At 46.0% G+C, this 24,719-nt stretch overlaps 5 protein-coding genes across 5 annotated transcripts; 4 read left to right on the top strand and 1 right to left on the bottom strand.

Moving 5' to 3' along the window:
- Positions 1–341: 341 nt before the first annotated feature.
- On the top strand, positions 342–1,356 carry BZA70DRAFT_303221 (uncharacterized protein; the record flags this gene model as incomplete). Its single annotated transcript, XM_064914752.1, has 5 exons — positions 342–356; positions 434–590; positions 642–782; positions 846–941; positions 1,007–1,356. The coding sequence occupies 5 exons, from the start codon at positions 342–344 to the stop codon at positions 1,033–1,035; spliced, it is 438 nt and encodes a 145-aa protein (XP_064769552.1). The 3' UTR covers positions 1,036–1,356.
- BZA70DRAFT_106319 (Atp19 h) lies at positions 1,291–1,961 on the bottom strand. Its single transcript, XM_064909369.1, has 4 exons — positions 1,873–1,961; positions 1,720–1,790; positions 1,429–1,556; positions 1,291–1,364 (listed from the first exon to the last, which is right to left on the bottom strand). Exons 2-4 carry the CDS (start codon positions 1,768–1,770, stop codon positions 1,331–1,333), a joined length of 213 nt encoding a protein of 70 aa, XP_064769551.1. The 5' UTR covers positions 1,771–1,790; positions 1,873–1,961; the 3' UTR covers positions 1,291–1,330.
- An 88-nt stretch (positions 1,962–2,049) lies between these two features.
- BZA70DRAFT_274444 (Rhodanese-like domain-containing protein) lies at positions 2,050–3,009 on the top strand. The gene is made up of 2 exons (XM_064911976.1): positions 2,050–2,268; positions 2,350–3,009. Exons 1-2 carry the CDS (start codon positions 2,152–2,154, stop codon positions 2,644–2,646), a joined length of 414 nt encoding a protein of 137 aa, XP_064769550.1. The 5' UTR covers positions 2,050–2,151; the 3' UTR covers positions 2,647–3,009.
- A 15,070-nt stretch (positions 3,010–18,079) lies between these two features.
- Positions 18,080–18,721, top strand: BZA70DRAFT_265952 (uncharacterized protein; the record flags this gene model as incomplete). Its single annotated transcript, XM_064910993.1, has 1 exon — positions 18,080–18,721. The coding sequence occupies one exon, from the start codon at positions 18,080–18,082 to the stop codon at positions 18,719–18,721; it is 642 nt and encodes a 213-aa protein (XP_064769549.1).
- Positions 18,722–19,262: 541 nt separating this feature from the next.
- Positions 19,263–19,606, top strand: BZA70DRAFT_274404 (uncharacterized protein; the record flags this gene model as incomplete). Its single annotated transcript, XM_064911975.1, has 1 exon — positions 19,263–19,606. One exon carries the CDS (start codon positions 19,263–19,265, stop codon positions 19,554–19,556), a length of 294 nt encoding a protein of 97 aa, XP_064769548.1. The 3' UTR covers positions 19,557–19,606.
- Positions 19,607–24,719: the final 5,113 nt, after the last annotated feature.

Genomic DNA, 24,719 nt, shown 5'->3' with positions numbered 1-24,719 from the left:
TTACATTTTGTTGTAAACACTGCCCACGCTTTGCTTCTCGCGCTTCGCTTCCCACGCTCCTCTTCGCATTCTTTTTGGACCGAACGCGACAGTACTTCTGCTTCTCTTAGTATATCTGCACTATAATACCGGAAATGTGAGTTTTACAAAAGCTAGATTTTATCATATTGCTGGATATCGAGATTGTTCAGCACTGCTTCATGATCTGTTATACGCGCCATGGCGGACGCTAATTTACAATCTGATCATCTACCATATGCTAATCGCGAGACGATATGCAAGCCTAAGGGAATAACTGTGGCTAACGAGAAGTCTTAATATTTTTTTTAGTAAACTCCACGATGTCTTCAAAATCTGTATGAGATTCAAAATGAGCTTTCGAAGGTTGCAGCTGCAGCCCAATAGCCCTCGACTGACACTATCCATGATTTAGGCTACCAATAAGGCTTACCAGAACGCGTTTGCCCTTTTTGACAAGCGTGGTACTGGAAAGGTATCTCTGCAAGCCTTGGGAGATCTACTGCGCGCATGCGGTCAGAATCCCACTCTTGCTGAGATCGATGAACTGGAGGAATCTGTTGGAGGGGACTGTACGTATCGCGCTGTTACAGTATAAACTAGAAGTTTTCTAACGGTAGCAGTTGATTTCGACACTTTTCTTCAGGTTCTGAACAGACCGGATGGCTTCCGACCGGCCGGTGAGCCGGAAGATTACGTCCGTGGCTTCCAGGTTTTTGATAAGGACAAGTCGGGCTTTATTGGTGTAGGCGAGCTTAGATACAGTAAGTGTCATTCAAACCGTTCAGTATTGTTCGAAATTTGCTAACTATGACACGCACGCGTAGTTCTGACTTCTCTAGGCGAGAAGTTGTCTAACGACGAGGTTGACGAATTGTTGAAAAACGTCAGCGTCACTAAAGATGGCAATGTCAACTATACCGGTATGTCTTCATTCTATCGCGGTCTACAATCAATTCCACAGCGAAGACTCTAATTCTCTTCTTAGACTTTGTTCGTATGATCTTGGCGAATTGAGCGTTAGCGTCTATAATGTGTGACGGGTGTTCAGTGTGGATGTGCTATTGCTTTATATGGTTTCTATTTCGGCTGCCGATTGCTTTTTATATCTAACAGTAATATATTTTCCTATGTGTCTACTCAGTTGCGCACGGCTTGAGAACTACAACGGACTTCGTAGATCATCGGTTCCGTGGGATTTCTTGGTTGAGCAAAATATAACAGGGAGTTAGTTATTCACGACTAGTAAACTATGATCGAGCTATATTTGTGATCTAAACTATCGAGATTTTCTTCAACAATTTCTCTTTATCTATTTCTTCTCCTCGAGCGACTTCATGAAATCCCTGAATGATGCAATTGTCAGCAGCTATCCTTCAAAGCATATGAATGGCTATAGATAGAACGTACTTAACAAAATCCTCCTCTTCCGGAGAAGCAGCATTGATTGGGGGAGAGGTCGGCTTCTCGGCAGGCTTCTTCGTCAAGTTCAGACCGATAACGAGGGCGGCAGTACTTCCAAGAGTAGCAATTGAGAGCTAGTATCACACGAAACGAGACGATTAGAATATTTCTGCTGTATACAGCGCTTAAGCCTGAGGAGGCACCATTGCACCAACTGAGCAATCGATTCATGGACCCCCATTTCAATCTGATGCAGGTGCCCGCAGACACAGCGCTCTAAAAACAGCATTTACATACCTGATGAGGCTTGACGGCCCGTCCGAAAACATGGTAAACTGCACCGGCCATTTTGAATAAGAATCAGATAGCTGGAAAAAATCGGTTAGCAATCTTATAGTTTCTCTAACAGTTCATACGTGTGCGTGAACAGATCCATAAACGGCCATGTACAGTATTAGATAGAGTACGAAATAAAGAGAGATCACTTACATTTGGTAAGAAGATACTGAATAAACCGGAGTTGATGATGGTCTTCCAAGTATGTACGGAATGTCGAAGCAGTGAGCTCTCAAATTTCGCTTCTCCGAGAACGCAATCTGGTTGGTCCGACTGCAGAACTCGGGAAAGGGTTGCTAGGTTACCCGGCTTTGGGCACCGCATCTTCAAACTGCGCACTCGGCACAGGTCGTCCCACCTCAGCTCGAGGCCCTTCTTTCTGCCATTGCAATAATGAGCTCGTTGGCGGTCAAGATCCTTGATAAAAATACCCTCCGAAACTGGCTGCTGGCTGAGCCGCGTTCGAAATCTCTTGCCATTATCGATGTGCGTGACGATGACCATATTGGTGTAAGTAGAAATACGCGACAGCTTTTATTAGGACTTTGGTTTCACAGTAGCATCAGTTTTGTTAACGTCACTGTCAAAAAGGGTCATATCGTAGGCTCCCGTCATCATCCTTCGTCTTCGTTTGGTCAGAATCTTCCGTATCTACATGAGGAGCTTCGGCCGTTCTCGACAGTGGTCTTTCATTGCGCATTATCGCAGCAGCGAGGTCCATCTGCAGCAAATATGTACGCAAGATATGCTGAGATGATCGGTTCGGCACCTACCACTCAAAGTGTATACGTTTTACGCGGAGGATTTACTGAGTGGCAGCAAGAATTTGGGAGCGATGGAAGACTCACAGAAGCTTACGATGAAAAGCTATGGAAGCTCATGTGCTGACGACATGTCTGAGTATTACATTAGGACTCAGCGTGTATCCAGATGCTAACTTCGATTCTGCTGTATCCGCGATTACTGAACTGTGATTTGCTGTCCTGTTGTCGGTAGGGAAGATGCATCTGCTGACTGCCGTCCGGTTTTGCATATCTGGGACATGATCCTATGCGGTATGGTGAAGTTCTTTAGATGATATCAGCAAGACCATAGGTAGATTCTACTTCTTATGTTGGCACTTTTGCAGAGATCAAGAACAATAGCGGAGAAGATGAATGAAATAGTTATCCGAAAATTAAAATACAATGTGTTGCCAATCGGCATATTATAACTAATAAAAGAACAATGACTTTATCGAGCCAGCAGTGACGGCGGAGAAAGCATCGTAGAGAACATCTGTTTCAGGCTGAAACTTTTCCTGACGTCACGGATACGAAGCAACTGTCCACATGAGCTATAGGACAAGAATTTATGATAAAAACAATGCATCAAGGAGACATGCGATGATCTTGTTTGCAGGCAGACGAGTAGCGACCGCGCCGCATCCTTAACGGCTTGCTCGATGAACGACAATTGAGCCGCACAATAGCTTCTTTCAGTCTCACCAGTCTTGAATGTCAATACAGATGACGATGAGTGACTGCCGCGACATGTACACTTCTGTCTCCATAGTTTCCTGTACATGATACAGCAACGATTGAGAGACTACACAGAAATATGGCCAAGCGACGTTGATCAACCAGAAAGGCAAGCGTGAGCCCAACGAACATGGAGGAAGCACGGCAATGTACTCTCTCATCTTACTGCTCATTGCGAAGCGGGCACGGTGGATTGGCTCGCCTGTTCTGCCAAAAGTCAACAAAAGCGTCCATCTGCCTACTGATTTTTCTTTATATAGTGCTTCCCTTTAACTTCGCAGCAGCTCATCATACAAACGAACGCACGCCTCACCGTTGCCCATTTGGTTTACCAAATCAAATGCTCAAAAAAGTCGATATTGTAGCCCAAATGTATTCTAAATCATCATCACAATAGAGTTTGAGTCAAATCTTACCCCCATTAACCACAACCTGTGCTTCTCTGCTGAGTCCAGGGCGATGCCGGTTCTGCGCATTTCGGTGCTTTGCTTGCTAACCATCGGCAAGCGGCCGGTCATTCTCGACGCGAGTTGCAGAAGTGACAAGTACCATGACGGCCCCAGGCCAATGGCCAGTAGTTTCAGGCCTGCTTCAGTACGAGTGAAATATCATTTGCGAAGCTTCAGACATCATCGAAAATGGTGCTAGCAGCATATATTTGGAGCCCACCACCATGGCTTTTGTCATCGCTTACAAAATTGAATTCGAGCGGCTAGCGAGCAGATCCCCTGCTTCAACACAAGAGGAACGTTCATTCTGTGAGATAATTCAGTCAGCAGTGCAAGTCCACAAGTGCTCCCAATCAGCCGTCTGTTTCTGTATACCGTTTTGATTGCTTCTTGAGCTTTTCTGGCTACTGCAACGACGCTATAAATCTCTTTGCGTGCAAGGCGCTGCATAGCGGTACTTTGACGGACTCATTACAACTGAGAGCTCCGCGCTGATCTTTCTCGCAGATCTAGCAGGTCTGAGGTTCAGGAGAACTCTACAGACAGTGTTCATTAACATAGCTAGCCTGGTACTCATGGAATGGCTTGTGAGCTGGTGAGTTTTTGTTTTTTTGGACTTATTTCCATAGCGGTACTTTGACGGACTCATTACAACTGAGAGCTCCGCGCTGATCTTTCTCGCAGATCTAGCAGGTCTGAGGTTCAGGAGAACTCTACAGACAGTGTTCATTAACATAGCTAGCCTGGTACTCATGGAATGGCTTGTGAGCTGGTGAGTTTTTGTTTTTTTGGACTTATTTCCATAGCGGTACTTTGACGGACTCATTACAACTGAGAGCTCCGCGCTGATCTTTCTCGCAGATCTAGCAGGTCTGAGGTTCAGGAGAACTCTACAGACAGTGTTCATTAACATAGCTAGCCTGGTACTCATGGAATGGCTTGTGAGCTGGTGAGTTTTTGTTTTTTTGGACTTATTTCCATAGCGGTACTTTGACGGACTCATTACAACTGAGAGCTCCGCGCTGATCTTTCTCGCAGATCTAGCAGGTCTGAGGTTCAGGAGAACTCTACAGACAGTGTTCATTAACATAGCTAGCCTGGTACTCATGGAATGGCTTGTGAGCTGGTGAGTTTTTGTTTTTTTGGACTTATTTCCATAGCGGTACTTTGACGGACTCATTACAACTGAGAGCTCCGCGCTGATCTTTCTCGCAGATCTAGCAGGTCTGAGGTTCAGGAGAACTCTACAGACAGTGTTCATTAACATAGCTAGCCTGGTACTCATGGAATGGCTTGTGAGCTGGTGAGTTTTTGTTTTTTTGGACTTATTTCTACGCCAGAAATAATACTAACTATGCCGCAGGCACCTATCGATGGTGGACAGTCTGGCATCGTCTCAAAATATCACCTCTTCGGCACTGCGATAGTTTACGCCGCTCAAATTTTTATGCCTGTACAGCCGCTGGACCACCTTGGGCGTGTTTCTTTTATTTGCCATCTTGAACGCTCTCCACACATGAAGCTGGCAAGGCGGCAGTATGGGTTGTCGCAGTGGGAGAGATCGGGCACGAAGTCGCTGCCGCTCTCTTGTTCGTTGATTGCCTATTTCCGAGCGAATTAGATGGCTCCCCACTCTACGATCCTTGCCCCCACAGCTCGCAACAACAATCGATCAAAAAATATGTCTGAAGAGGGCTCTTCCTGGGACTGGCCACCTGAAGCTTCCTTGGAGCAAGCACAGTCAGAGTGTACCGACCCGGTCATTGATCGACCAGTGATATGTTGAGATCTTCCTTCCACTCCGACCGCAAGTATAGGCCTCAAGCGCCAGAAACTATCAGAAAAACTGCCTGCGCGACTTCATCCTCGTCCTCAGGCGATGTAAGAGATGGGATGGCTCTCTCTCCTTGATTTGAGGACTGAAAGAGGCTCGGCTTGCCTTAGACGAGCACAGCGCTTTTCGCCAACTATCGCGATTTCCACCGGATGCACTGGCCTCTAATACTACGTCCCATCAGATCGATGTGAATCTGGAAGCGGGATCTATTGAACTCGCAAACTCCAAGGAGCAAGACATTGGGAATTATCGCCAACGACCCAATTGTTGTTGAACTTGATGAAGATGCAATGTCTGGAAAAAAAAGGTGCATATTCTACTACTTCTACAGAAGATCTAGCATCATTACATCAACCATCTGATACCTGGCTGTGACTCGAGCAGGTAGTCTGTCTAATGGAGCCTATGTTTACTGGATCTATTTCCCTCAAGGACCGCATTGCTGAAATGGAAAAAACCATCACAATAATCAAGACTGAGAATACTTGGCTTTGGAGGCAAGGCCAGTGATCACCCAGTCCTGAGAAACCTTCTGGACAGGATGCTCGATCTGAGAAGATGGAGACATTTTGTATTGCAATCTATAATGGAATGCGACTGCAGAAGCTGTCAAATCAATTATCTGATGCTGTCTGATGCTGTTATAATAGTTAACCAGCTCAAATGATCAGGATTCTACCTCTCAGGACTCAATCCCTCTATAAGATTTCGCCTTTTGAAGCCCCCATTGATGCTAATGGCGAGTCCGCTATATATGACCAGGCAGAGACAAAACAGGAGGTGGCTATGTGCCCCAATACTGATATCAATGCAAACATTATCGCACTGAAAGCAGGAGTCAGAACAGGGAACCCAGTCAAGAGTCTGAGCTAGCAGCAGAACCCCTCAATCCTTACCTGTGAGCCAGTGGCATACACCTTCAAGGCTGCTTCAAATATTGCCAATACAGGAGCAACATAAACATCTAGTGTAGCAGCTAGAGCTCTCAATGCCTGCTCTTTCAGTGGAGAAGAATAATATACTGTCAGCGCTTTCAGGGTGCATCGAAACAGGTCCAAGTCTAATGTGGTATAACATTCACACAGACTTCAAAGCAAACCTTTGAATATGGCCTTTGCCATGCCTGCCAGCTAGCATTTATATCTGCTCCTTGTTGACTAGAGTCAGGAGATCATTTTCTGAGGCACAGACTTGACTGAAGGTCAGTTATAAGTAGGAATCTTTTCTCCACTTGAAGTTGACTATGGAATCAGATAAGCTGCTTGCCTAAAAGGAGATCTCCCAGCAGGAAGCCGAAGCAGAGGGTTAGAGTTGAGGATGTGGAAGTCCAAGAGCGCTGACCAAAGGTGGTGATGTGTGGGTATTAGCTTGCTGAATTACTCTGTCAATTGCGGTGGTCTCAGTTTTCTCCAGTAGGAAGCTGAAGACTTCGATAAGGGTCTCACTTGCAAATAAGGACTTCAAAAAGGGTTTCACTTACTGAACCCTACCACCAGGGAGTTTACAGGACCAGGGAGCATAAGGCCTATGGACCAGCGGTTGTTGCTACCAAGGATGGTGATGACAATCATGATGAATCTATGTTTGATGTCCATAAGTTTGATGTCCATTGTAACAACTGGTGCCACCAAGTATGACTTAGAAATATGGTTCTGGAGACAAAAGCTCAATTGATGGGTTGCTGGCTCAGGACATCTTGGTACACTATGTTCTGACTGATCGATCGATGCATGGGATGTCAGGCCCCTGTCATCGATTGAGTGTCTGAAACCAATACTAAGGTCTGTCTTCATCTTCTTTGCTCTGCCACCAATGTTGATGGCAGCAATTGTGCTCTGAGCTTAGCAGCTGAGGCAGCCTTGTCACCAGACTGTGTCAATCATGACTGCTCTTTGTGCTCTCTCTATAAGCTAGTCGATGATCGCGCTTTTGATGAATTGAAAGACAAATTTCAGCATGAGGTTTTCAGTGTTTATGAAGGCAAATCACAGCTTTCTAACAACAAGCCCTCTGTTAATATCTGGCACAGTGTTACCAGCAGTCTTGTGGGCTTCTGTGCTGGACATGATTTTCTTGACAGCTACATCAGAAGATATGGAAGAGAACCTTGTTGCAAATTGTCTTTGCCAGTGGAAGTTCCAGACATATTGAAGTTGTCAGAGTTATCCATTGATGATGATATTCTTAAGTGTGCTTTGATATGTAATATGATATGTTGCTCATTGAATGATATGTACAAAACAAGGGAGGGAGCTGGTCAATATATAGACAAAATAAGTTTATACAAAGTTTATACAAAGTTCTTCAAGTATCATCTGATCAGTCATCTGACCAGTCATCTGATCAGTCATCTGATCTTTCCAGATCATTCCAGCTCCTTCCAGATCCTTCCAGCTCCTTCTAGCTGCTTCCAGTTCCTTCCGGTAGATTCCAGTTGCTTCCGGTCCCTTCTAGCTGTTTCCAGTTGCTTCTGGTTCCACCTAGTAATTTCCTTAGGGTTTCAGTTCCCTCCAAGGAAACCCTTGATCCTGCTGCACAATGGAACACTATTTTCAACACTCCCACTTTTTCCATTATTCAGTTCATTCCCATCATTGATCTCAGCTTTCCAAATTGCTCTCTTGCAATTCCTTTGGTCAAAAGGTCTGCAACCATATCCTTGGTTCCACATCCAATAATGTTGATAATCCCATCATTGATTGCTTGTCTGGTGAAGTGATAGCTGACATCAACATGCTTTGTTCTCTCATGGAACTGTGGATTCTTTGCCAATTTGATTGCTCCCTGATTGTCTTCTGCGATTTGAATCGGCTGCTGTGAATTCTGGCTCATGAATTCATAACGTCTCTTCAGCCAAACAGCTTCCTGAGCTGCTAGCTTCAGTGCCATATATTCTGCCTCTGTGGTTGACAAGGCAACTGATTTCTGGCGCTTGGACTTCCAACTCACTGCTCCACCTCCAAGGACAAAGACATATCCTGGGGTTGATTTCCGCTCATCAATATCCATTGCATAATTTGCATCTGAGTAGCCGGTAAGTAAGTTGCCATGGTGTTTGCTGAAGGTGATTCCCATGGATGCCGTTCCTTTGATATATCCCAAAATTCGCTTGACTGCTGTCCAGTGCTGCTTTCCATAATTGGAGTTGAATCTGGAGACTTCTCCCACTGCATTTGCAATGTCCGGTCTCGTCCCAATAGCCAAATAATTCAGACTTCCAACAGCACTCTGATAGGGAATTTTCTCCATTTCCTTTTCCTCAGTCTTGGTCTTAGGACTCATTTTCTGAGAGAGTGTAACACTCAAATCCACAGGCGTTGTGACAGGGTTGCTGTCTTGCATATTGAAGGTTTTCAAGACTTCCTCAGCATATTTCTTTTGACAAATTGTCAGAGTACCTTTTGCTCTGTCTCTGGTAATTTCAATCCCCAAGAAATAGCTTGTTTCACCCATATCAGTCATCTGGAACCTTTTGCGCTTGTTCTCTTTGAACTTATTGATAGAGTCCAAATCCTTGCCAGTAATTATCAGATCATCAACATATACAGCAAGCAATAGGTTTGATTTTTTGCTTCTGTAAATGCCATAGTCATTGCTTGACTGAGAGAAACCGATCTGTAGCAAGTAATCATGCAGCAGCTCATTCCAGCATCGTGGTGCCTGCTTCAGACCATAAAAACTCCGCTGTAATCTCCACACTTTCTTGCTGTTCAGAAAATATCCTGGAGGAGGCTGCAAATAAATTTCCTCTTCCAATTTTCCATAGAGAAAAGCAGTCTTTATGTCCATCTGATGAATATGGTAGTCATTGATAGCAGCATGCGCCAAAAGGATCCTGATTGATTCAAATCTGACCACTGGTGCAAAGGTCTCATCAAAATCAATTCCATATTCTTGAGTGAATCCTCTGGCGACAATCCGAGCCTTGTATTTTGTGAGCTGGCCATCCTTGCCATATTTCTTCTTGAAAACCCATTTGGAAGTAATTGCTTTTCTCCCACTAGGTAGCTCACTCCATCTCCACACTTGATTTTCTTGTAGAGAATTCAGCTCGTCCTCGCAAGCCTTGCTCCAGTGTAACCATTCTGGACTTGCCTTTGCCTGCTGAATTGTCACCGGCTCTGCCATATCTTTTGTCTTGACTGCCCATGCTTGAAGACTGAGTGGATCGTCAGACTCACTTCTGTCGCTCCTGTCGAGAATCATTCGATCGCTGTTGATCCTGTTGCCGTCGAGCCTACGTTTCTTTGAATTTTCTCTGATGAATCGAGCATCATCGCCATCTGATTCTTCTTCGTCGAGAAGACTGTCAAACCAAACTATCAGTTTCTTCACAGATGCCCTTAATGTCCTGAAACGCCTGGAGAAGCCTCGGCGCGCTTCAAATCAACGGCAAGCTACTGTTATCTATCAAGCCATCAACAGACTGTCCGAAACCAACACAAAAGTCTTCATTTATTGGCTTCGCTCTGCTACCAAAGTTGAGGGCAGCAATCACGCTCTTGGCTTAGCCACTCAAGCAGCCTCATTGCCAGACAATGTCAACCATGACTGTTCATTGCGCTTCCTTTATAAGCTAGTCGATGACCGCGGTTTTTATGAATGGAATGCCCTGTTTCAACACGAGGTTTTCAGTGCTTATGAAGGCAAACCTCGGCTCTCTATTGACAAGCCGCTTGTGAATATCTCCCGCAGCATTGCCAGTTGTATTGTGAGCTTCCGGACTGGACATGGCTTCTTCAACAGCTACTTTGCAAGACATGGCAGAGAGCCTCGTCCTTCTCCAGAGTGTTGGTGTGGAATCCCACTGCAGTCAGTCCAGCATGTGCTTCTTTCTTGTCCACACCACAGAGATGAACGAAATAGCGCCTTTGAAGAAATCCCTATGGCCGAACGCACGCTCAGCCGCATTCTGTGGACAGACAAAGGTCTTTCTGCACTTGTCAAATATCTTCAGAAGACCCACATCGGCACTGGTCACTGGTATCATCAGAAAATCGCTCTCACACAGAGCCAGAGGGATGAGTTGTGGATCAATCGTTTGGTGGATTTGAGAGTAGGACTTGGTGAGCTGGAGTGGGATGGGTAACACTGAGGCCTTTTAAGGAAGATGATAGTGTTTGAAACTGGCAGTGCATTCCTTAAAGGAAGTATCCAGAGTCTTGTATTCTTCAGGGACGCTCATAGTGATAGAGTAGACAATATATTATTAACTAGTCGTTGATCAGAAATATTAGCTTTGGTTTGTCGTATGGTTTTCTGACAATAATACAAAGAAGCCTCACCTAGTCGTTGATCAGAAATATTAGCTTTGGTTTGTCGTATGGTTTTCTGACAACGAGCTAGGAAGGTAGGAGGGGCCCTTTTTATGTACAAAATTTTCCCAAAGACCTTCTCTGCCCTAACATCCATCTCAAGGGCACCAGAGTTCAACAACTGTCTTGCGCCACACTCACAAGCCACACTGATGTGGCACAATACACAACCTTAACTCCTTCTCTTTTCTCACCACAAAATGTGCAATAACTTTGTGAATAAAGTCACCACAATCTTCCCAAATATACCACCAGAACCGCCACAACTTCAACAATTCGAATATACCATTAGAACCGCAATATTCTCAACACAAACCTTGAAGAAAATTTTTCAACGCTGCCCGCTCGACGTTCCCGCCTCTGCCTTTGGTCCTCACCCTTGCTCGACTTGCGCTGTTTCGAAGCTTACTCAGCGCAAGCCCAAGGTGGCTTACAATCGCGCTACCCAACCGCTCCAACTCCTTCATGTTGATCTCTGTGGTTCCTTCCGCTACGATGAATACGCCTTCAACAAATATTTTCTCACTATTGTTGATGACTATTCCCGTGCTATTTTTGTCTATCCTCTTGCACAAAAGTCGGATGCTGCCTCCCAATTGATTTCCTTCATCAATCATCAGGAGCGCGCCTTCCATGCTCACGGCGCTTATCTTGTGACTCAAGTTCGCACTGACAACGGCGGTGAATTTGTGAACCGTGATCTCACGACGTTCCTTGAGGCTAAGGGTATTGAACATCAACTTACCGTTCCTCACCAGTCCTATCAAAATGGTGTTGCTGAACGCGCTCATCGCACTTTGCAAGAGTTCTCTCGTGCCCTTCTCATCGGCGGTCACGTGCCCGTTCACTTCTGGTCTGAGGCTGTTACTACTGCTGCTCATCTCCTCAATCGCCTTCCTTGTGCCGAGTCAGTCACCTCTCCTTACGAACTCTGGACTGGTTCTCTTCCTGATCTCACCCGCCTTCGTGTCTTCGGTTGCGCTGCTTATCCGCTCGTTCCTATCTCTCAACGCGACGGAAAATTTGCTCCGGTTAGTGCTTCTTGTGTGTTTATGGGCTATGAACGGCATCGTAAAGCCTATCGTCTCTATGATCCGCGTACCAACCAGATTGTCGTCTCCAGTCAGGTCCGCTTCCACAAGTCCGTCTTCCCTTTCGCCGCCGACTCATCCTTGCGCTCTGCTCTTCCCTCACCCGAGGAGCTGAGTTTGCCCGGTGGTGTGTCTTCCTCTCGTCCTCCTGTTGGCGTCGGATCGATTCCTGCTGCTACTTTGCCCTCGTTCGAACCCGTCTCTCCACCGTCCTCGCCCGAGTCTTCCGCGCCTGAGCCTGAGTCCTCCTCGCCTGAGCCTTCCTCGTCGGATCCTCCCTCCGAGTCTGGTTCTTCGCCTTCGCCTTCGCCTGAGTCCCCTGAGATCGAGCCTCTCTCACCTCCGTCTCCGTCTCCCGAGTCCTCCCCCGCACCATCGTCCTCTCCCTCCCCTGAGCCTACCTGGACCCCGTGTCCTCCGCCTCGCGTCTCATGGCCCTCCCCGTCATCTCCCCAGTCGCCAGTCTTGTCGCCTGCATCGTCCGATCATTCTCCCTGTTGCAAATTGTCTTTGCCAGTGGAAGTTCCAGACATATTGAAGTTGTCAGAGTTATCCATTGATGATGATATTCCTTAAGTGTGCTTTGATAGATAATATGATATGTTGTTGATTGAATGATATGTACAAAACAAGGGAGGGAGCTGGTCAATATATAGACAAAATAAGTTCATACAAAATTTATACAAAGTTCTTCAAGTATCATCTGATCAGTCATCTGACCAGTCATCTGTGTTGCAAATTGTCTTTGCCAGTGGAAGTTCCAGACATATTGAAGTTGTCAGAGTTATCCATTGATGATGATATTCCTTAAGTGTGCTTTGATAGATAATATGATATGTTGTTGATTGAATGATATATACAAAACAAGGGAGGGAGCTGGTCAATATATAGACAAAATAAGTTCATACAAAATTTATACAAAGTTCTTCAAGTATCATCTGATCAGTCATCTGACCAGTCATCTGATCAGTCATCTGATCTTTCCAGATCATTCCAGCTCCTTCCAGATCCTTCCAGCTCCTTCTAGCTGCTTCCAGTTCTTTCCAGTTCCTTCTGGTTCCTTCCGGTAGATTCCAGTTGCTTCCGGTCCCTTCTAGCTGTTTCCAGTTGCTTCTGGTTCCACCTAGTAATTTCCTTAGGGTTTCTGTTCCCTCCAAGGAAACCCTTGATCCTGCTGCATAATGGAACACTATTTTCAACACTCCCACTTTTTCCATTATTCAGTTCATTCCCATCATTGATCTCAGCTTTCCAAATTGCTCTCTTGCAATTCCTTTGGTCAAAAGGTCTGCAACCATATCCTTGGTTCCACATCCAATAATGTTGATAATGCCATCAGTGATTGCTTGTCTGGTGAAGTGATAGCTGACATCAACATGCTTTGTTCTCTTATGGAACTGTGGATTCTTTGCCAATTTGATTGCTCCCTGATTGTCTTCTGCGATTTGAATCGGCCGGTGTGAATTCTGGCTCATGAATTCATAAAGTCTCTTCAGCCAAACAGCTTCCTGAGCTGCTAGCTTCAGTGCCATATATTCTGCCTCTGTGGTTGACAAGGCAACTGATTTCTGGCGCTTGGATTTCCAACTCACTGCTCCACCTCCAAGGACAAAGACATATCCTGAGGTTGATTTCCGCTCATCAATATCCATTGCATAATTTGCATCTGAGTAGCCGGTAAGTAAGTTGCCATGGTGTTTGCTGAAGGTGATTCCTATGGATGCCGTTCCTTTGATATATCGCAAAATTCGCTTGACTGCTGTCCAGTGCTGCTTTCCATAATTGGAGTTGAATCTGGAGACTTCTCCCACTGCATTTGCAATGTCTGGTCTCGTCCCAATAGCCAAATAATTCAGGCTTCCAACAGCACTCTGATAGGGAATTTTCTCCATTTCCTTTTCCTCAGTCTTGGTCTTTGGACTCATTTTCTGAGAGAGTGTAACACTCAAATCCACAGGCGTTGTGACAGGGTTGCTGTCTTGCATATTGAAGGTTTTCAAGACTTCCTCAGCATATTTCTTTTGACAAATTGTGAGAGTGCCTTTGGCTCTGTCTCTGGTAATTTCAATCCCCAAGAAATAGCTTGTCTCACCCATATCAGTCATCTGGAACCTTTTGCGCATGTTCTCTTTGAACTTATTGATAGAGTCCAAATCCTTGCCAGTAATTATCAGATCATCAACATATACAGCAAGCAATAGGTTTGATTTTTTGCTTCTGTAAATGCCATAGTCATCGCTTGACTGAGAGAAACCGATCTGTAGCAAGTAATCATGCAGCAGCTCATTCCAGCATCGTGGTGCCTGCTTCAAACCATAAAGACTCCGCTGTAATCTCCATACTTTCTTGCTGTTCTGAAAATATCCTGGAGGAGGCTGCAAATAAATTTCCTCTTCCAATTTTCCATAGAGAAAAGCAGTCTTTATGTCCATCTGATGAATATGGTAGTCATTGATAGCAGCATGAGCCAAAAGGATCCTGATTGATTCAAATCTGACCACTGGTGCAAAGGTCTCATCAAAATCAATTCCATATTCTTGAGTGAATCCTCTGGCAACAATCCGAGCCTTGTATTTTGTGAGCTGGCCATCCTTGCCATATTTCTTCTTGAAAACCCATTTGGAAGTAATTGCTTTTCTCCCACTAGGTAGCTCACTCCATCTCCACACTTGATTTTCTTGTAGAGAATTCAGCTCGTCCTCGCAAGCCTTGCTCCAGTGTAACCATTCTGGGCTTGCCTTTGCCTGCTGAATTGTCACTGGCTCTGCCGTATCTTTTGTCCTGACTGCCCATGCTTGAAGACTGAGTGGATCCTCAGACTCACTTCTGTCGCTCCTGTCGAGAATCATTCGATCGCTGTTGATCCTGTTGCCGTCGAGCCTTCGTTTCTTTGAATTTTCTCTGATGAATCGAGCATCATCGCCGTCTGACTCTTCTTTGTCGAGATCCATCTCATCGTCTTCCTCATTGTTGTCCTCATAATCGTAGTCATTGAAATCGAATATTTTGAGAGTGCCCTGGGAGTTTCTTTCATCCTTGCAATTCGCTGTCTGATTCGTTCCTCAATGGCGTCCACATCACGGATTTGCCGTCTTCTCGGCCCTTGGTCCTCATTGCGAGTAACGACTCGCATCTCTCCTTGATTTTCCTCCAAGTCGTGATCAATTTCCATGTCTTCAGACTCCTGAGCCTCGACCGACTCATCCTGAACATCCTCAGCTGGTTCATCATTTTCTCTTCTCCCACTTGATCTATTATCTTCTGATGATAGAGCACTGGATGGATGATGAACTCGAGGCCAAAAACCAATACTGGCTCCAAGTTGTTCAACTGTAACTTCTGAAGATCTTTCCAACCCGCTATCCAAGCGTGCAGGCTTGTACCAATCAAGCCCTAATGTTGTCTCATCGAAGACAACATCTCTGGCAAAAGTTACCCCTCGTGATGGGATATAAATCCTGTATGCCTTTTTGTTTGCAGCATAGCCAACCATCACTCCTCGGATTCCTTTTGGGGAAAACTTGCCACCAGCCTGAGTTTTCGATTTGTGAATCCATGCCGTACTTCCAAAGACCCGGAAGTAGGAAACATCAGGCTTCCTGCCAAACCAGAGCTCATAGGGTGTTGTGTTGGGCGCTATAGCTCTGCTAGTGATCCGATTTGCGACATGAACCGCGCATTTGATCGCTTCTGGCCAAAACTTTTCCGGCATTTTTGCCTCGATCAACATGCTCAATGCTTTCTCAATTAAAGTCCGATTCATTCGCTCAGCGACGCCGTTCTGTTGAGGAGTCTCTGCAACAGTAGTCTGGTGCTCAATTCCTTGTTCATCCAGGAATTTCTCCAGATCTTTCGAGGTGTATTCGCCGCCATTGTCTGACCTAAGGGTCACCATTGTCTGTCCTAGTTTGTTGCTAGACTGACGAATATACGTCCTGATAGCCTCTGCCGCGTCCGACTTATTTTCCAAGAAGTAGACATTCACATAATGTGAGTAGTCATCGATCATTGTCATGAAATACTTCTCACCAGTCAAGGAATTGTAGACTGGTCCACAAACATCGGTATGAACGAGTTCCAGTGGACGCGTCGTCTTGGTAGTGCTTTCCTTGTATGGTAGTCGATGAGATTTCGCAGCAGCGCAAGTATTGCACTTGCAACTTGAGATGTGAGTGTCAAGACCTTTGACAGTGCTGTGTCTTTGCATCTGCTCCAGGATCTGATCAGAGACATGTCCGAGTCTCTGATGCCATATAGAACTGACTGCATTGATTTTGTTGATATCAATTTCAGCAAACTGTCCATCAAACCGGCACAGCTCTTCGAACTTTGAGCGTGTTCCGATCTTGATCTTCTGTCCTTCCGAGGTGCTCACAAAACACTTCAGCCCTGCATCAATTGTCCAAACATCTGAATCCTTGCTCAGCATGCTGGTAGATACAAGACCCATCTTCGCTTCAGGCACATGCAGTACATTCTTGAGAGGCACAGTGTATTCCTTTCCTCTGTCCTCGACTTTGGCAAAGGCATTTCCTTGTCCCACTGCTCTCATATACTGCCCATTAGCAACCTCTAATATTGCTTCCAGAGGTTGATAATCCTGGAGAACGGCTCTGTTGGATGTAATGTGCCTGGTGGCTCCCATGTCGATGAACCACCCACTATCCTCAAGCCTTCCAGACTGATTTCCTGCCACCAACCCTGCCCTTTCCACCCGCTGTTCAGCACCGAGGTTGCTGTTAACCACAGCTGCATGGATCTTGAACTTGTTGTCCTTGTTCTGATCCTTTCCTTTAGGGCAGTCTCTCTTGAAGTGGCCTTCCTTTCCACACTTATAACACTTCAGTTTCTTCTTCCCTGAGTCTTTCACTGCAAGCAAGCTACCTCTGCCTTGGTTTCCTTGAGGCTTCCTGGTCAGGGAGGTCCTGACTCCACTGAAGACATCCTGGACTGTGAGCGTATCCTTCTGCTGCTCAAGGACTGAGATAGTGCCCTCAAGTGCATCTGGGAAAGATCTGAGGAGAATGGAGGCATAGACATCTTGAAGTTTGACATCAAGCTGGTCCATCTGCTCAAGAACCCCCATAAACTCACGCTCATAGGACTCAAAGGCTTCAAGTGTTGCTTCCTCCAACTTGAGGAACAACAACTTGGCCACCAAAGAGGCTTTGACTCCTGCTGCATCACTCATGTATACACCCTGAAGATTTTTCCAAGCCTTCCTAGCATTACCGCATTTCAAGTGCCGATAATCCTTGACTTGTACCGCGCCCATCATCAATATAAGAGCCTGTCTGTTGATTGACTCAAAGTGGGGATCCTCCTCTTGTGACTTTATGTCAAGGTCACTCAAAGGTGTGCCCACAACTCCCCACAGGCCCTTCTGCTCCATCACCATCCTCAAGGCAAAAGCCCATTCAGAGTAGTTGAGAGCATTAAGGATTGGTAACTTCAAAGAGTCATTGCCAGGGCTCATAACCTGTTGCAAATTGTCTTTGCCAGTGGAAGTTCCAGACATATTGAAGTTGTCAGAGTTATCCATTGATGATGATATTCCTTAAGTGTGCTTTGATAGATAATATGATATGTTGTTGATTGAATGATATGTACAAAACAAGGGAGGGAGCTGGTCAATATATAGACAAAATAAGTTCATACAAAATTTATACAAAGTTCTTCAAGTATCATCTGATCAGTCATCTGACCAGTCATCTGATCAGTCATCTGATCTTTCCAGATCATTCCAGCTCCTTCCAGATCCTTCCAGCTCCTTCTAGCTGCTTCCAGTTCTTTCCAGTTCCTTCTGGTTCCTTCCGGTAGATTCCAGTTGCTTCCGGTCCCTTCTAGCTGTTTCCAGTTGCTTCTGGTTCCACCTAGTAATTTCCTTAGGGTTTCTGTTCCCTCCAAGGAAACCCTTGATCCTGCTGCATAATGGAACACTATTTTCAACACTCCCAGCCCCTTGCCCTCGCCCTCTCCGCCTCTGTCTCAGTCCCCTCCTCCTTCGTCCACTGATGAGATTGACTTCCTTACTCTCTCTCACCACGTTGGCCTTCCCGTTCATGACGCGCTGTCTGTTCAAGGAAGGGATGATGAGGCTGATGATGACATGACTGATAACGTGGCTGCGCCGAATGATGATCAGAATGTTGGACTGCCAGCTCTTAATGAAACGGCAACTGCTGAGGACGTCGAGATGGACGAGGATCCGCTATGGCTCGATGAGGATCTTTACCTTCATCAACTGGCTGAGCAAGCTCGCATTGAGGAAATGGACATGGATGATGGGTCAATTGTTCCTGAGATTGTCGTTGGGTCTGCAGACAATCATGTCGTCCCCTTGGGCAACGCTCCGCGCATTGGACGCTTCAAAGTGATCAAGCCAGTAGTTCATCGACCAGTCACTCGCTCACAGGACACTCAGGACATCGGGATTCACACTCGCTCGAAGACCAAGACAGTGAATAAGCCTAAGACTAGTGCTTTCATTGTCGCATCCTGCTTTATTGCAGCTGAGATGATGATGATGATGATGAATCTTTTTATTATAGTCTATTTGCAACAACTAGGTTATGACAGACTGTCTCCAACTTCTTCCACCAATATGTTTTTTTTTATCTCCATTTTTCTAATCCAACTTCAATTTTTCCATCTCCCTGATAGGATATCCAAGTATGCCTGCCTGAAGTGGACGACAAGCTATCCAGTAGGTGCTTCAGTTCAACCATTGCCAGAAAGGGAAGGCGTGTAGTAAAGTCCATAGTATAATCCATAAAATCCGGGGGATCTCATTTCTTTCACCGCTTTGTTGTAAACTTGGTGCTACTGCAGTGGGGGGTTCAGTATAAATTTTGCAACCAAGACCATTTTTTGCTGAAAATTATCAAGGTGAAAATTGGGGGGGTGTTCAATATTAGGCCAAAATCCAGGAAAAGCTCACAAGCGGGGCTCGAACCGTGGATCTTAAGGGAGCAATGCAGCGGCCATACCGCTGGGCCATATCACTGCAGCTGAGGCTACCTATGCTCGAGGCGTCTTACCTTCAACTTACAAACAAGTGTTGAAAAATGATGACAAGGACAAATGGCTTGCTGCTATTGATGAGGAGCTTAAGGCACATGAACTGAATGGGACATTTGAGGTGGTTGATCGCGTCCCTAACAAGCACGTTGTGGGATGTCGTTGGGTCTTTGCAAAGAAACCTGACCGCTTCAAAGCAAGATTGGTTGCACAAGGTTTCAGTCAAGAGTATGGTATCAACTACACTGAAACTTTTAGCCCAGTCATTCGCTATGACTCGCTTAAGGTGCTACTTGCTGTTGCTGCTGCAAGAAACCTTACTGTCCATCAGATGGATGATGATGATGATGATGATGAATCTTTTTATTATAGTCTATTTGCAACAACTAGGTTATGACAGACTGTCTCCAAATTCTTCCGCCAATGTTTTTATCTCCATTTTTCAAATCCAACTTCAATTTTTCCATCTCCCTGATAGGATATCCAAGTATGCCTGCCTGAAGTGGACGACAAGCTATCCAGTAGGTGCTTCAGTTCAACCATTGCCAGAAAGGGAAGGCGTGTAATAAAGTCCATAGTATAATCCATAAAATCCGGGGGATCTCATTTCTGTCACTGCTTTGTTGTAAACTTGGTGCTACTGCAGTGGGGGGTTCAATATAAATTTTGCAACCAAGACCATTTCATGCTGAAAATTATCAAGGTGAAAATTGGGGGTGTTCAATATTAGGCCAAAATCCAGGAAAAGCTCACAAGCGGGGCTCGAACCGTGGATCTTAAGGGAGCAATGCAGCGGCCATACCGCTGGGCCATATCACTGCTATGGCCGCTGCATTGCTCCCTCCATCAGATGGATGTTACCACTGCCTTCTTGAACGCTGAACTTGATGAAGAGATTTACATGAAGATCGCACCTGGCTCTGAAGACAAATACCCCGGCAAGGTCTATCGTCTAAAGAAATCAATCTATGGTCTCAAACAGTCTCCAATGCTCTGGCACAATGTCATTGATCATGTACTTGTCAAGGCTGGTTTCTCAAAGAATTCTGCAGAAGACTGCCTCTATTCTCGAGAAGGTCCTAATGGTGTTGTCTTGATTGGTCTATATGTTGATGATCTCCTTATTACGTCCAGTAGTAGGTCTGAAATCTCATCAGTGAAAAAGATTCTTACCACTGCCTTTGAGATGAAAGACTTGGGTGTTGCAGACAAATTCCTAGGGATGAGCATCACTCAAACAGATGCTCATGTCTCATTGGATCTCACAGACTATATCAACCGTGTTGTGTCTGAATTCGATGATGGAACACTTTACCCAGTTGACATTCCCATGACACCTACCTTCTTGGATGAACCAGATGTCTCTCCGTCTGTCGACGCTACCAAGTACAGATCCCTATCCCTGGTTGGCAAACTGCTCTTCGCACAGAGTACAGTCAGGCCTGATATCTCACATGCTGTCTCAGTACTTTCTCGCAATCTCATCTGGATTTGTTGCAACAATCAATGGTACTGCTGTCACTTGGATGTCAAGGAAACAACCAATTGTCGCCTTGAGCTCCACTGAGGCAGAATACATTGCCTTGAGTGATGATGATGATAAATCTCTGTTTTAAGTCCGTTGCAACAACTAGGTTATGACAGACTATCTCGCCCTCCTCAACTATATAATAAAACAAAATAGATCCTAAGATCGTGTCACAATAACAAATAATCAATAACAAATACATCTCCAAGTCAAAATAACACAAAGAAATTTGCAAAATTCACTATAACATATTTCAAATAAGAGATAAAATCCAAAATAAATTCAATAATAACCCTCCTAGCTATCAACTTCCTTAAGAGACCTCACTGCTACTCCTCCTCCTCATTACTGGCGATCCCCGCTCTCAAATCCACCAGAAAATTGATCCATAACTCATCCCTCTGGCTCTTAGTGAGAGACTTGTGCTGATGATACCAGTGACCAGTGCCAACATGGGTCTTCCGAATATATTTGATGAGTGCAGAAAGACCTCTGTTTGTCCGTAGAATGCGATCGAGCGTGCGTTCGGCTATAGGGATATCTTCAAAGGCGTTCTTCCGTTCCTCTGTGTGCTTGGAACAAGAAAGAAGCACATGCTCAACTGACTGCAGTGAGTCTCCACACCAACAGTCTGGAGAGGGACGAGGCTCCCTGCCATGTCTTGCAAAATAGCTGTTGAAGAAGCCATGTCCAGTCCGGAAGCTCACAATACAACTGGCAATGCTGCGGGAGATATTCACAAGCGGCTTGTCAATAGAGAGTCGAGGCTTGCCTTCATATTGATAATATTCTGATCGAGGCGCGGCTTGAAACCTGGCATTCCATTCTTCAAAAGCGAGGTCATCGACGAGCTTATAAAGAAAGCGCAAGGAACAGTCATGATTGACGCGGTCTGGCGACGAGGCTGCTTGAGTTGCTAAGGCCAGGGCGCGATTGCTGCCCTCCACTTTGGTAGCGGAGCGAAGCCAATAGATAGAGACTTTAGTGTTGATTTCAGACAGTCGATTGACGGCTCGATAGATCACAGTGGCTTGGCGTTGATTGGAGGCACGCCGAGGGTTCTCCAGGCGTTTCAAGACAGCAGTGACATCAGTGAAGAAATGGATGGCCTCGTTTGACAGTCGATGCTTTGTTGCCCAAGTTGTGGCCTTCGCTAAGGCGGTTATCGCCGCAGAATAAAGATCTGATTGAAGGCCCAAAAAGCCAAACTCATCATGCCTGAAGCGCCCCCCATATTCGACAGTGAAAGCCCAGCCAGCAGCATTGTTCTCAGCGTTGCATAATGAGCGAGTGTAGATATTCCAGCCCTCGCCAATGATTTCCAAATTTTTTTCTTCTGGTAATCTCTCAAGCCTGCTAGAGATGTTCGGAACACGCCAGGGTGGGTATTCCCTAACATTGAACGTCTCAGTCGTCGTTTGGGGTTGAACATCCAGCTGAATAGTCTTTAACAAGTAGTCTAGTCGACATTGAAGGCTCACTTGCGGTCCAGGCTGGAACCATCTCCCATGAGGCGCAGCAGGAGATGTACGAGACTCCTCCGGGTGGTTGGGAAGCGCGTCGCATCTTGGAACCAAAGGATGAGTACTTGGGAGTGTTGCCAGTCGAAGAGCGTACTTTCGCATTCGTCGTCGGAGTCTGATGGCCACCGGAGGGATCGCTGCCTCACATTCAAGCGCTGCAATTGGAGAGGACATAAACCCGCCCAAAATCATCCTGAGCGCGTCATTCTGTAGCTTTGTGAATCTTCCAGTTATTCCCACTTTCTCGGTCCAGTAGAGCTCTGTCCCGTAGTCTGCAAGAGAAGTGATGCAAGCGATATAGATCTGGCGGAAGGATGAGTGCGAGAGGCCGCCTGTCGATTTGCCAAGCCGTCGAAAAGACATGAGCGCGCGTGTTGCCTGCACCAGCCTTCGCTTAACATGTTGTTGAAATCCGATCTTGTCGTCAAAGAAAACACCTAGCCAGCGTACGACGCGCGCCGGCTTGAGTACTGTGCCGGAAGGAGTCTTCAAAGTGTCGGTTGGTCGTTTCCGAAAGCTGCTAAAATGAATAAGCTCGGACTTGCTGTCGTCAAAGGCCACGGCATTTTCTCTGCCCCATTCAACAGCCGTCGCGAGCGCGTTAGTCAATTCTTTAACATTTTTTGCGATCGACTTACTGGAATAAATCAGCGCAACGTCATCAACATAGCTAGGACAAAAGACCAGCTTGTGCTTCGCATTCAACCTCGAAAAAAGAGGGCGCAAATAGAGAAGGAACAAGAGCGGAGACAGCGGTGATCCCTGAGGAATACCGGTCGACACAGCTTGCATCTCTCCCACTTTGCGATCAAAAGCAAAGGAGATACTTCTCCCAGTCAAAAATTGAGCCACCCATGACATCACTTGAGCTGCAAATCCCATCTCTCTAAGCGTCTGAAGAAGCCGCTCGCGAGACACGTGATCGAAAGCTCCCTTGACATCAATAAAAAGTGCTGTAGTCTGTTCCCCTCTCAACTTTGCAAGCTGACGCTCGTGCAGCAGAAGCATCGCTGCATCCACCGCTGATCGCTGAGCTCGACCTCCCATCTGATATTGATCCAGGAGACTGTTCTCTTCTGCAATGAATGCCATCCGAGTTGCCATGATTTTCTCTGAGATTTTGCCGAGGCAATTCAGCAAAGAAATAGGCCGGTACGCTTTCGCAACAGAGTAGTCTGGTTTGTGCGGTTTTGGAATCAGTACACAGATCGCCTCGCGCCAGGCACGAGGGTGATGGCCAGAGTCCAGCAGCGTTCGAAAGACATGAAAAAACAAGTCAGGGATCGATTGATAGGCCTTCTTCAAGACAGCAAAGGTAAGACCATCAGGACCCGGCGCCTTTTTGGGGTTCGAGTCCATGATTGCATCTCTAAGTTCGCTTTCTTGCAGTGGTTCCCATCGATGCTGATCTGTTGCAAATTGTCTTTGCCAGTGGAAGTTCCAGACATATTGAAGTTGTCAGAGTTATCCATTGATGATGATATTCCTTAAGTGTGCTTTGATAGATAATATGATATGTTGTTGATTGAATGATATATACAAAACAAGGGAGGGAGCTGGTCAATATATAGACAAAATAAGTTCATACAAAATTTATACAAAGTTCTTCAAGTATCATCTGATCAGTCATCTGACCAGTCATCTGATCAGTCATCTGATCTTTCCAGATCATTCCAGCTCCTTCCAGATCCTTCCAGCTCCTTCTAGCTGCTTCCAGTTCTTTCCAGTTCCTTCTGGTTCCTTCCGGTAGATTCCAGTTGCTTCCGGTCCCTTCTAGCTGTTTCCAGTTGCTTCTGGTTCCACCTAGTAATTTCCTTAGGGTTTCTGTTCCCTCCAAGGAAACCCTTGATCCTGCTGCATAATGGAACACTATTTTCAACACCTTGTTGAAGCCCTCAATTTCCTCCTGAAGAAACTTGAGTCCATCGTCATTGTCGGGGTAATCCAACAAGCTAACGCCATGAATAACCGCCTTTGGCCAGCTCTCCTGGATCTCCACGCTCTCGACTTTGAGCCCCTCCGCTTCGGCTTCCTGCTTGAAGATCTCCCTGTAGGCAAGGAACATATCAGTTTCCGTAGTCAAGTTCGGATGGAGAAGAAGATTCTGTCGCTGGCTGAGAGTCACGTTGGCTAGGCGGATCTCATCAGGCGCTTTCGCATCCTTCAATGCACTATTGACTCGTGTGCGGAAGGAGCGAGCATCGATGCTGCCGGCAGGTGCAGCCAGGGTCAAAATCAAAGGAGAAGGAGTGACTCTCTTTGATGTCTGTGCAGCTGGCGTTGCTGCATTAGACTTGGCCCTGTTTCGACGCGCCTTGGACGAGCTGACAGTGTTCCATTCTTCTCCACTGGAAGGGCGAGCGTTCGCAGCTCCAGTTGCTGCAGTAGACGTATAAGTTGCTCCCGTCTTAGCAACGTTAGCAGCAGCTTTGGAGGCATATGAAACTGGCTTGCGAGCAATGGATTGAGAGGCAACATTGCTGGCTCGCGCGCTTGACTGGGTCCCTGATTTAGCTCCTGCTTTGGGGGCGGAAATCCTTGCATTGGCGTCAGTATTGGGGCTCACTGAAGAGGCCTGTCTCTCCTCTTCCTGGCTATCCATGGTGTGCTTCTCGTTAGAGTCGTTAAGGGCTTTCAAAAGGTTAATCACTCCGGTGATGTCGAGTCCATATACTTTC

The sequence above is a fragment of the Myxozyma melibiosi genome, assembly GCF_037950935.1.
Source record: "Myxozyma melibiosi strain Phaff 52-87 chromosome Unknown BZA70scaffold_2, whole genome shotgun sequence".
NCBI lineage: Eukaryota > Fungi > Ascomycota > Lipomycetes > Lipomycetales > Lipomycetaceae > Myxozyma > Myxozyma melibiosi.
Note: the sequence above shows the minus strand (reverse complement) of the source record. Positions and strands in the feature narration are given on the sequence as shown.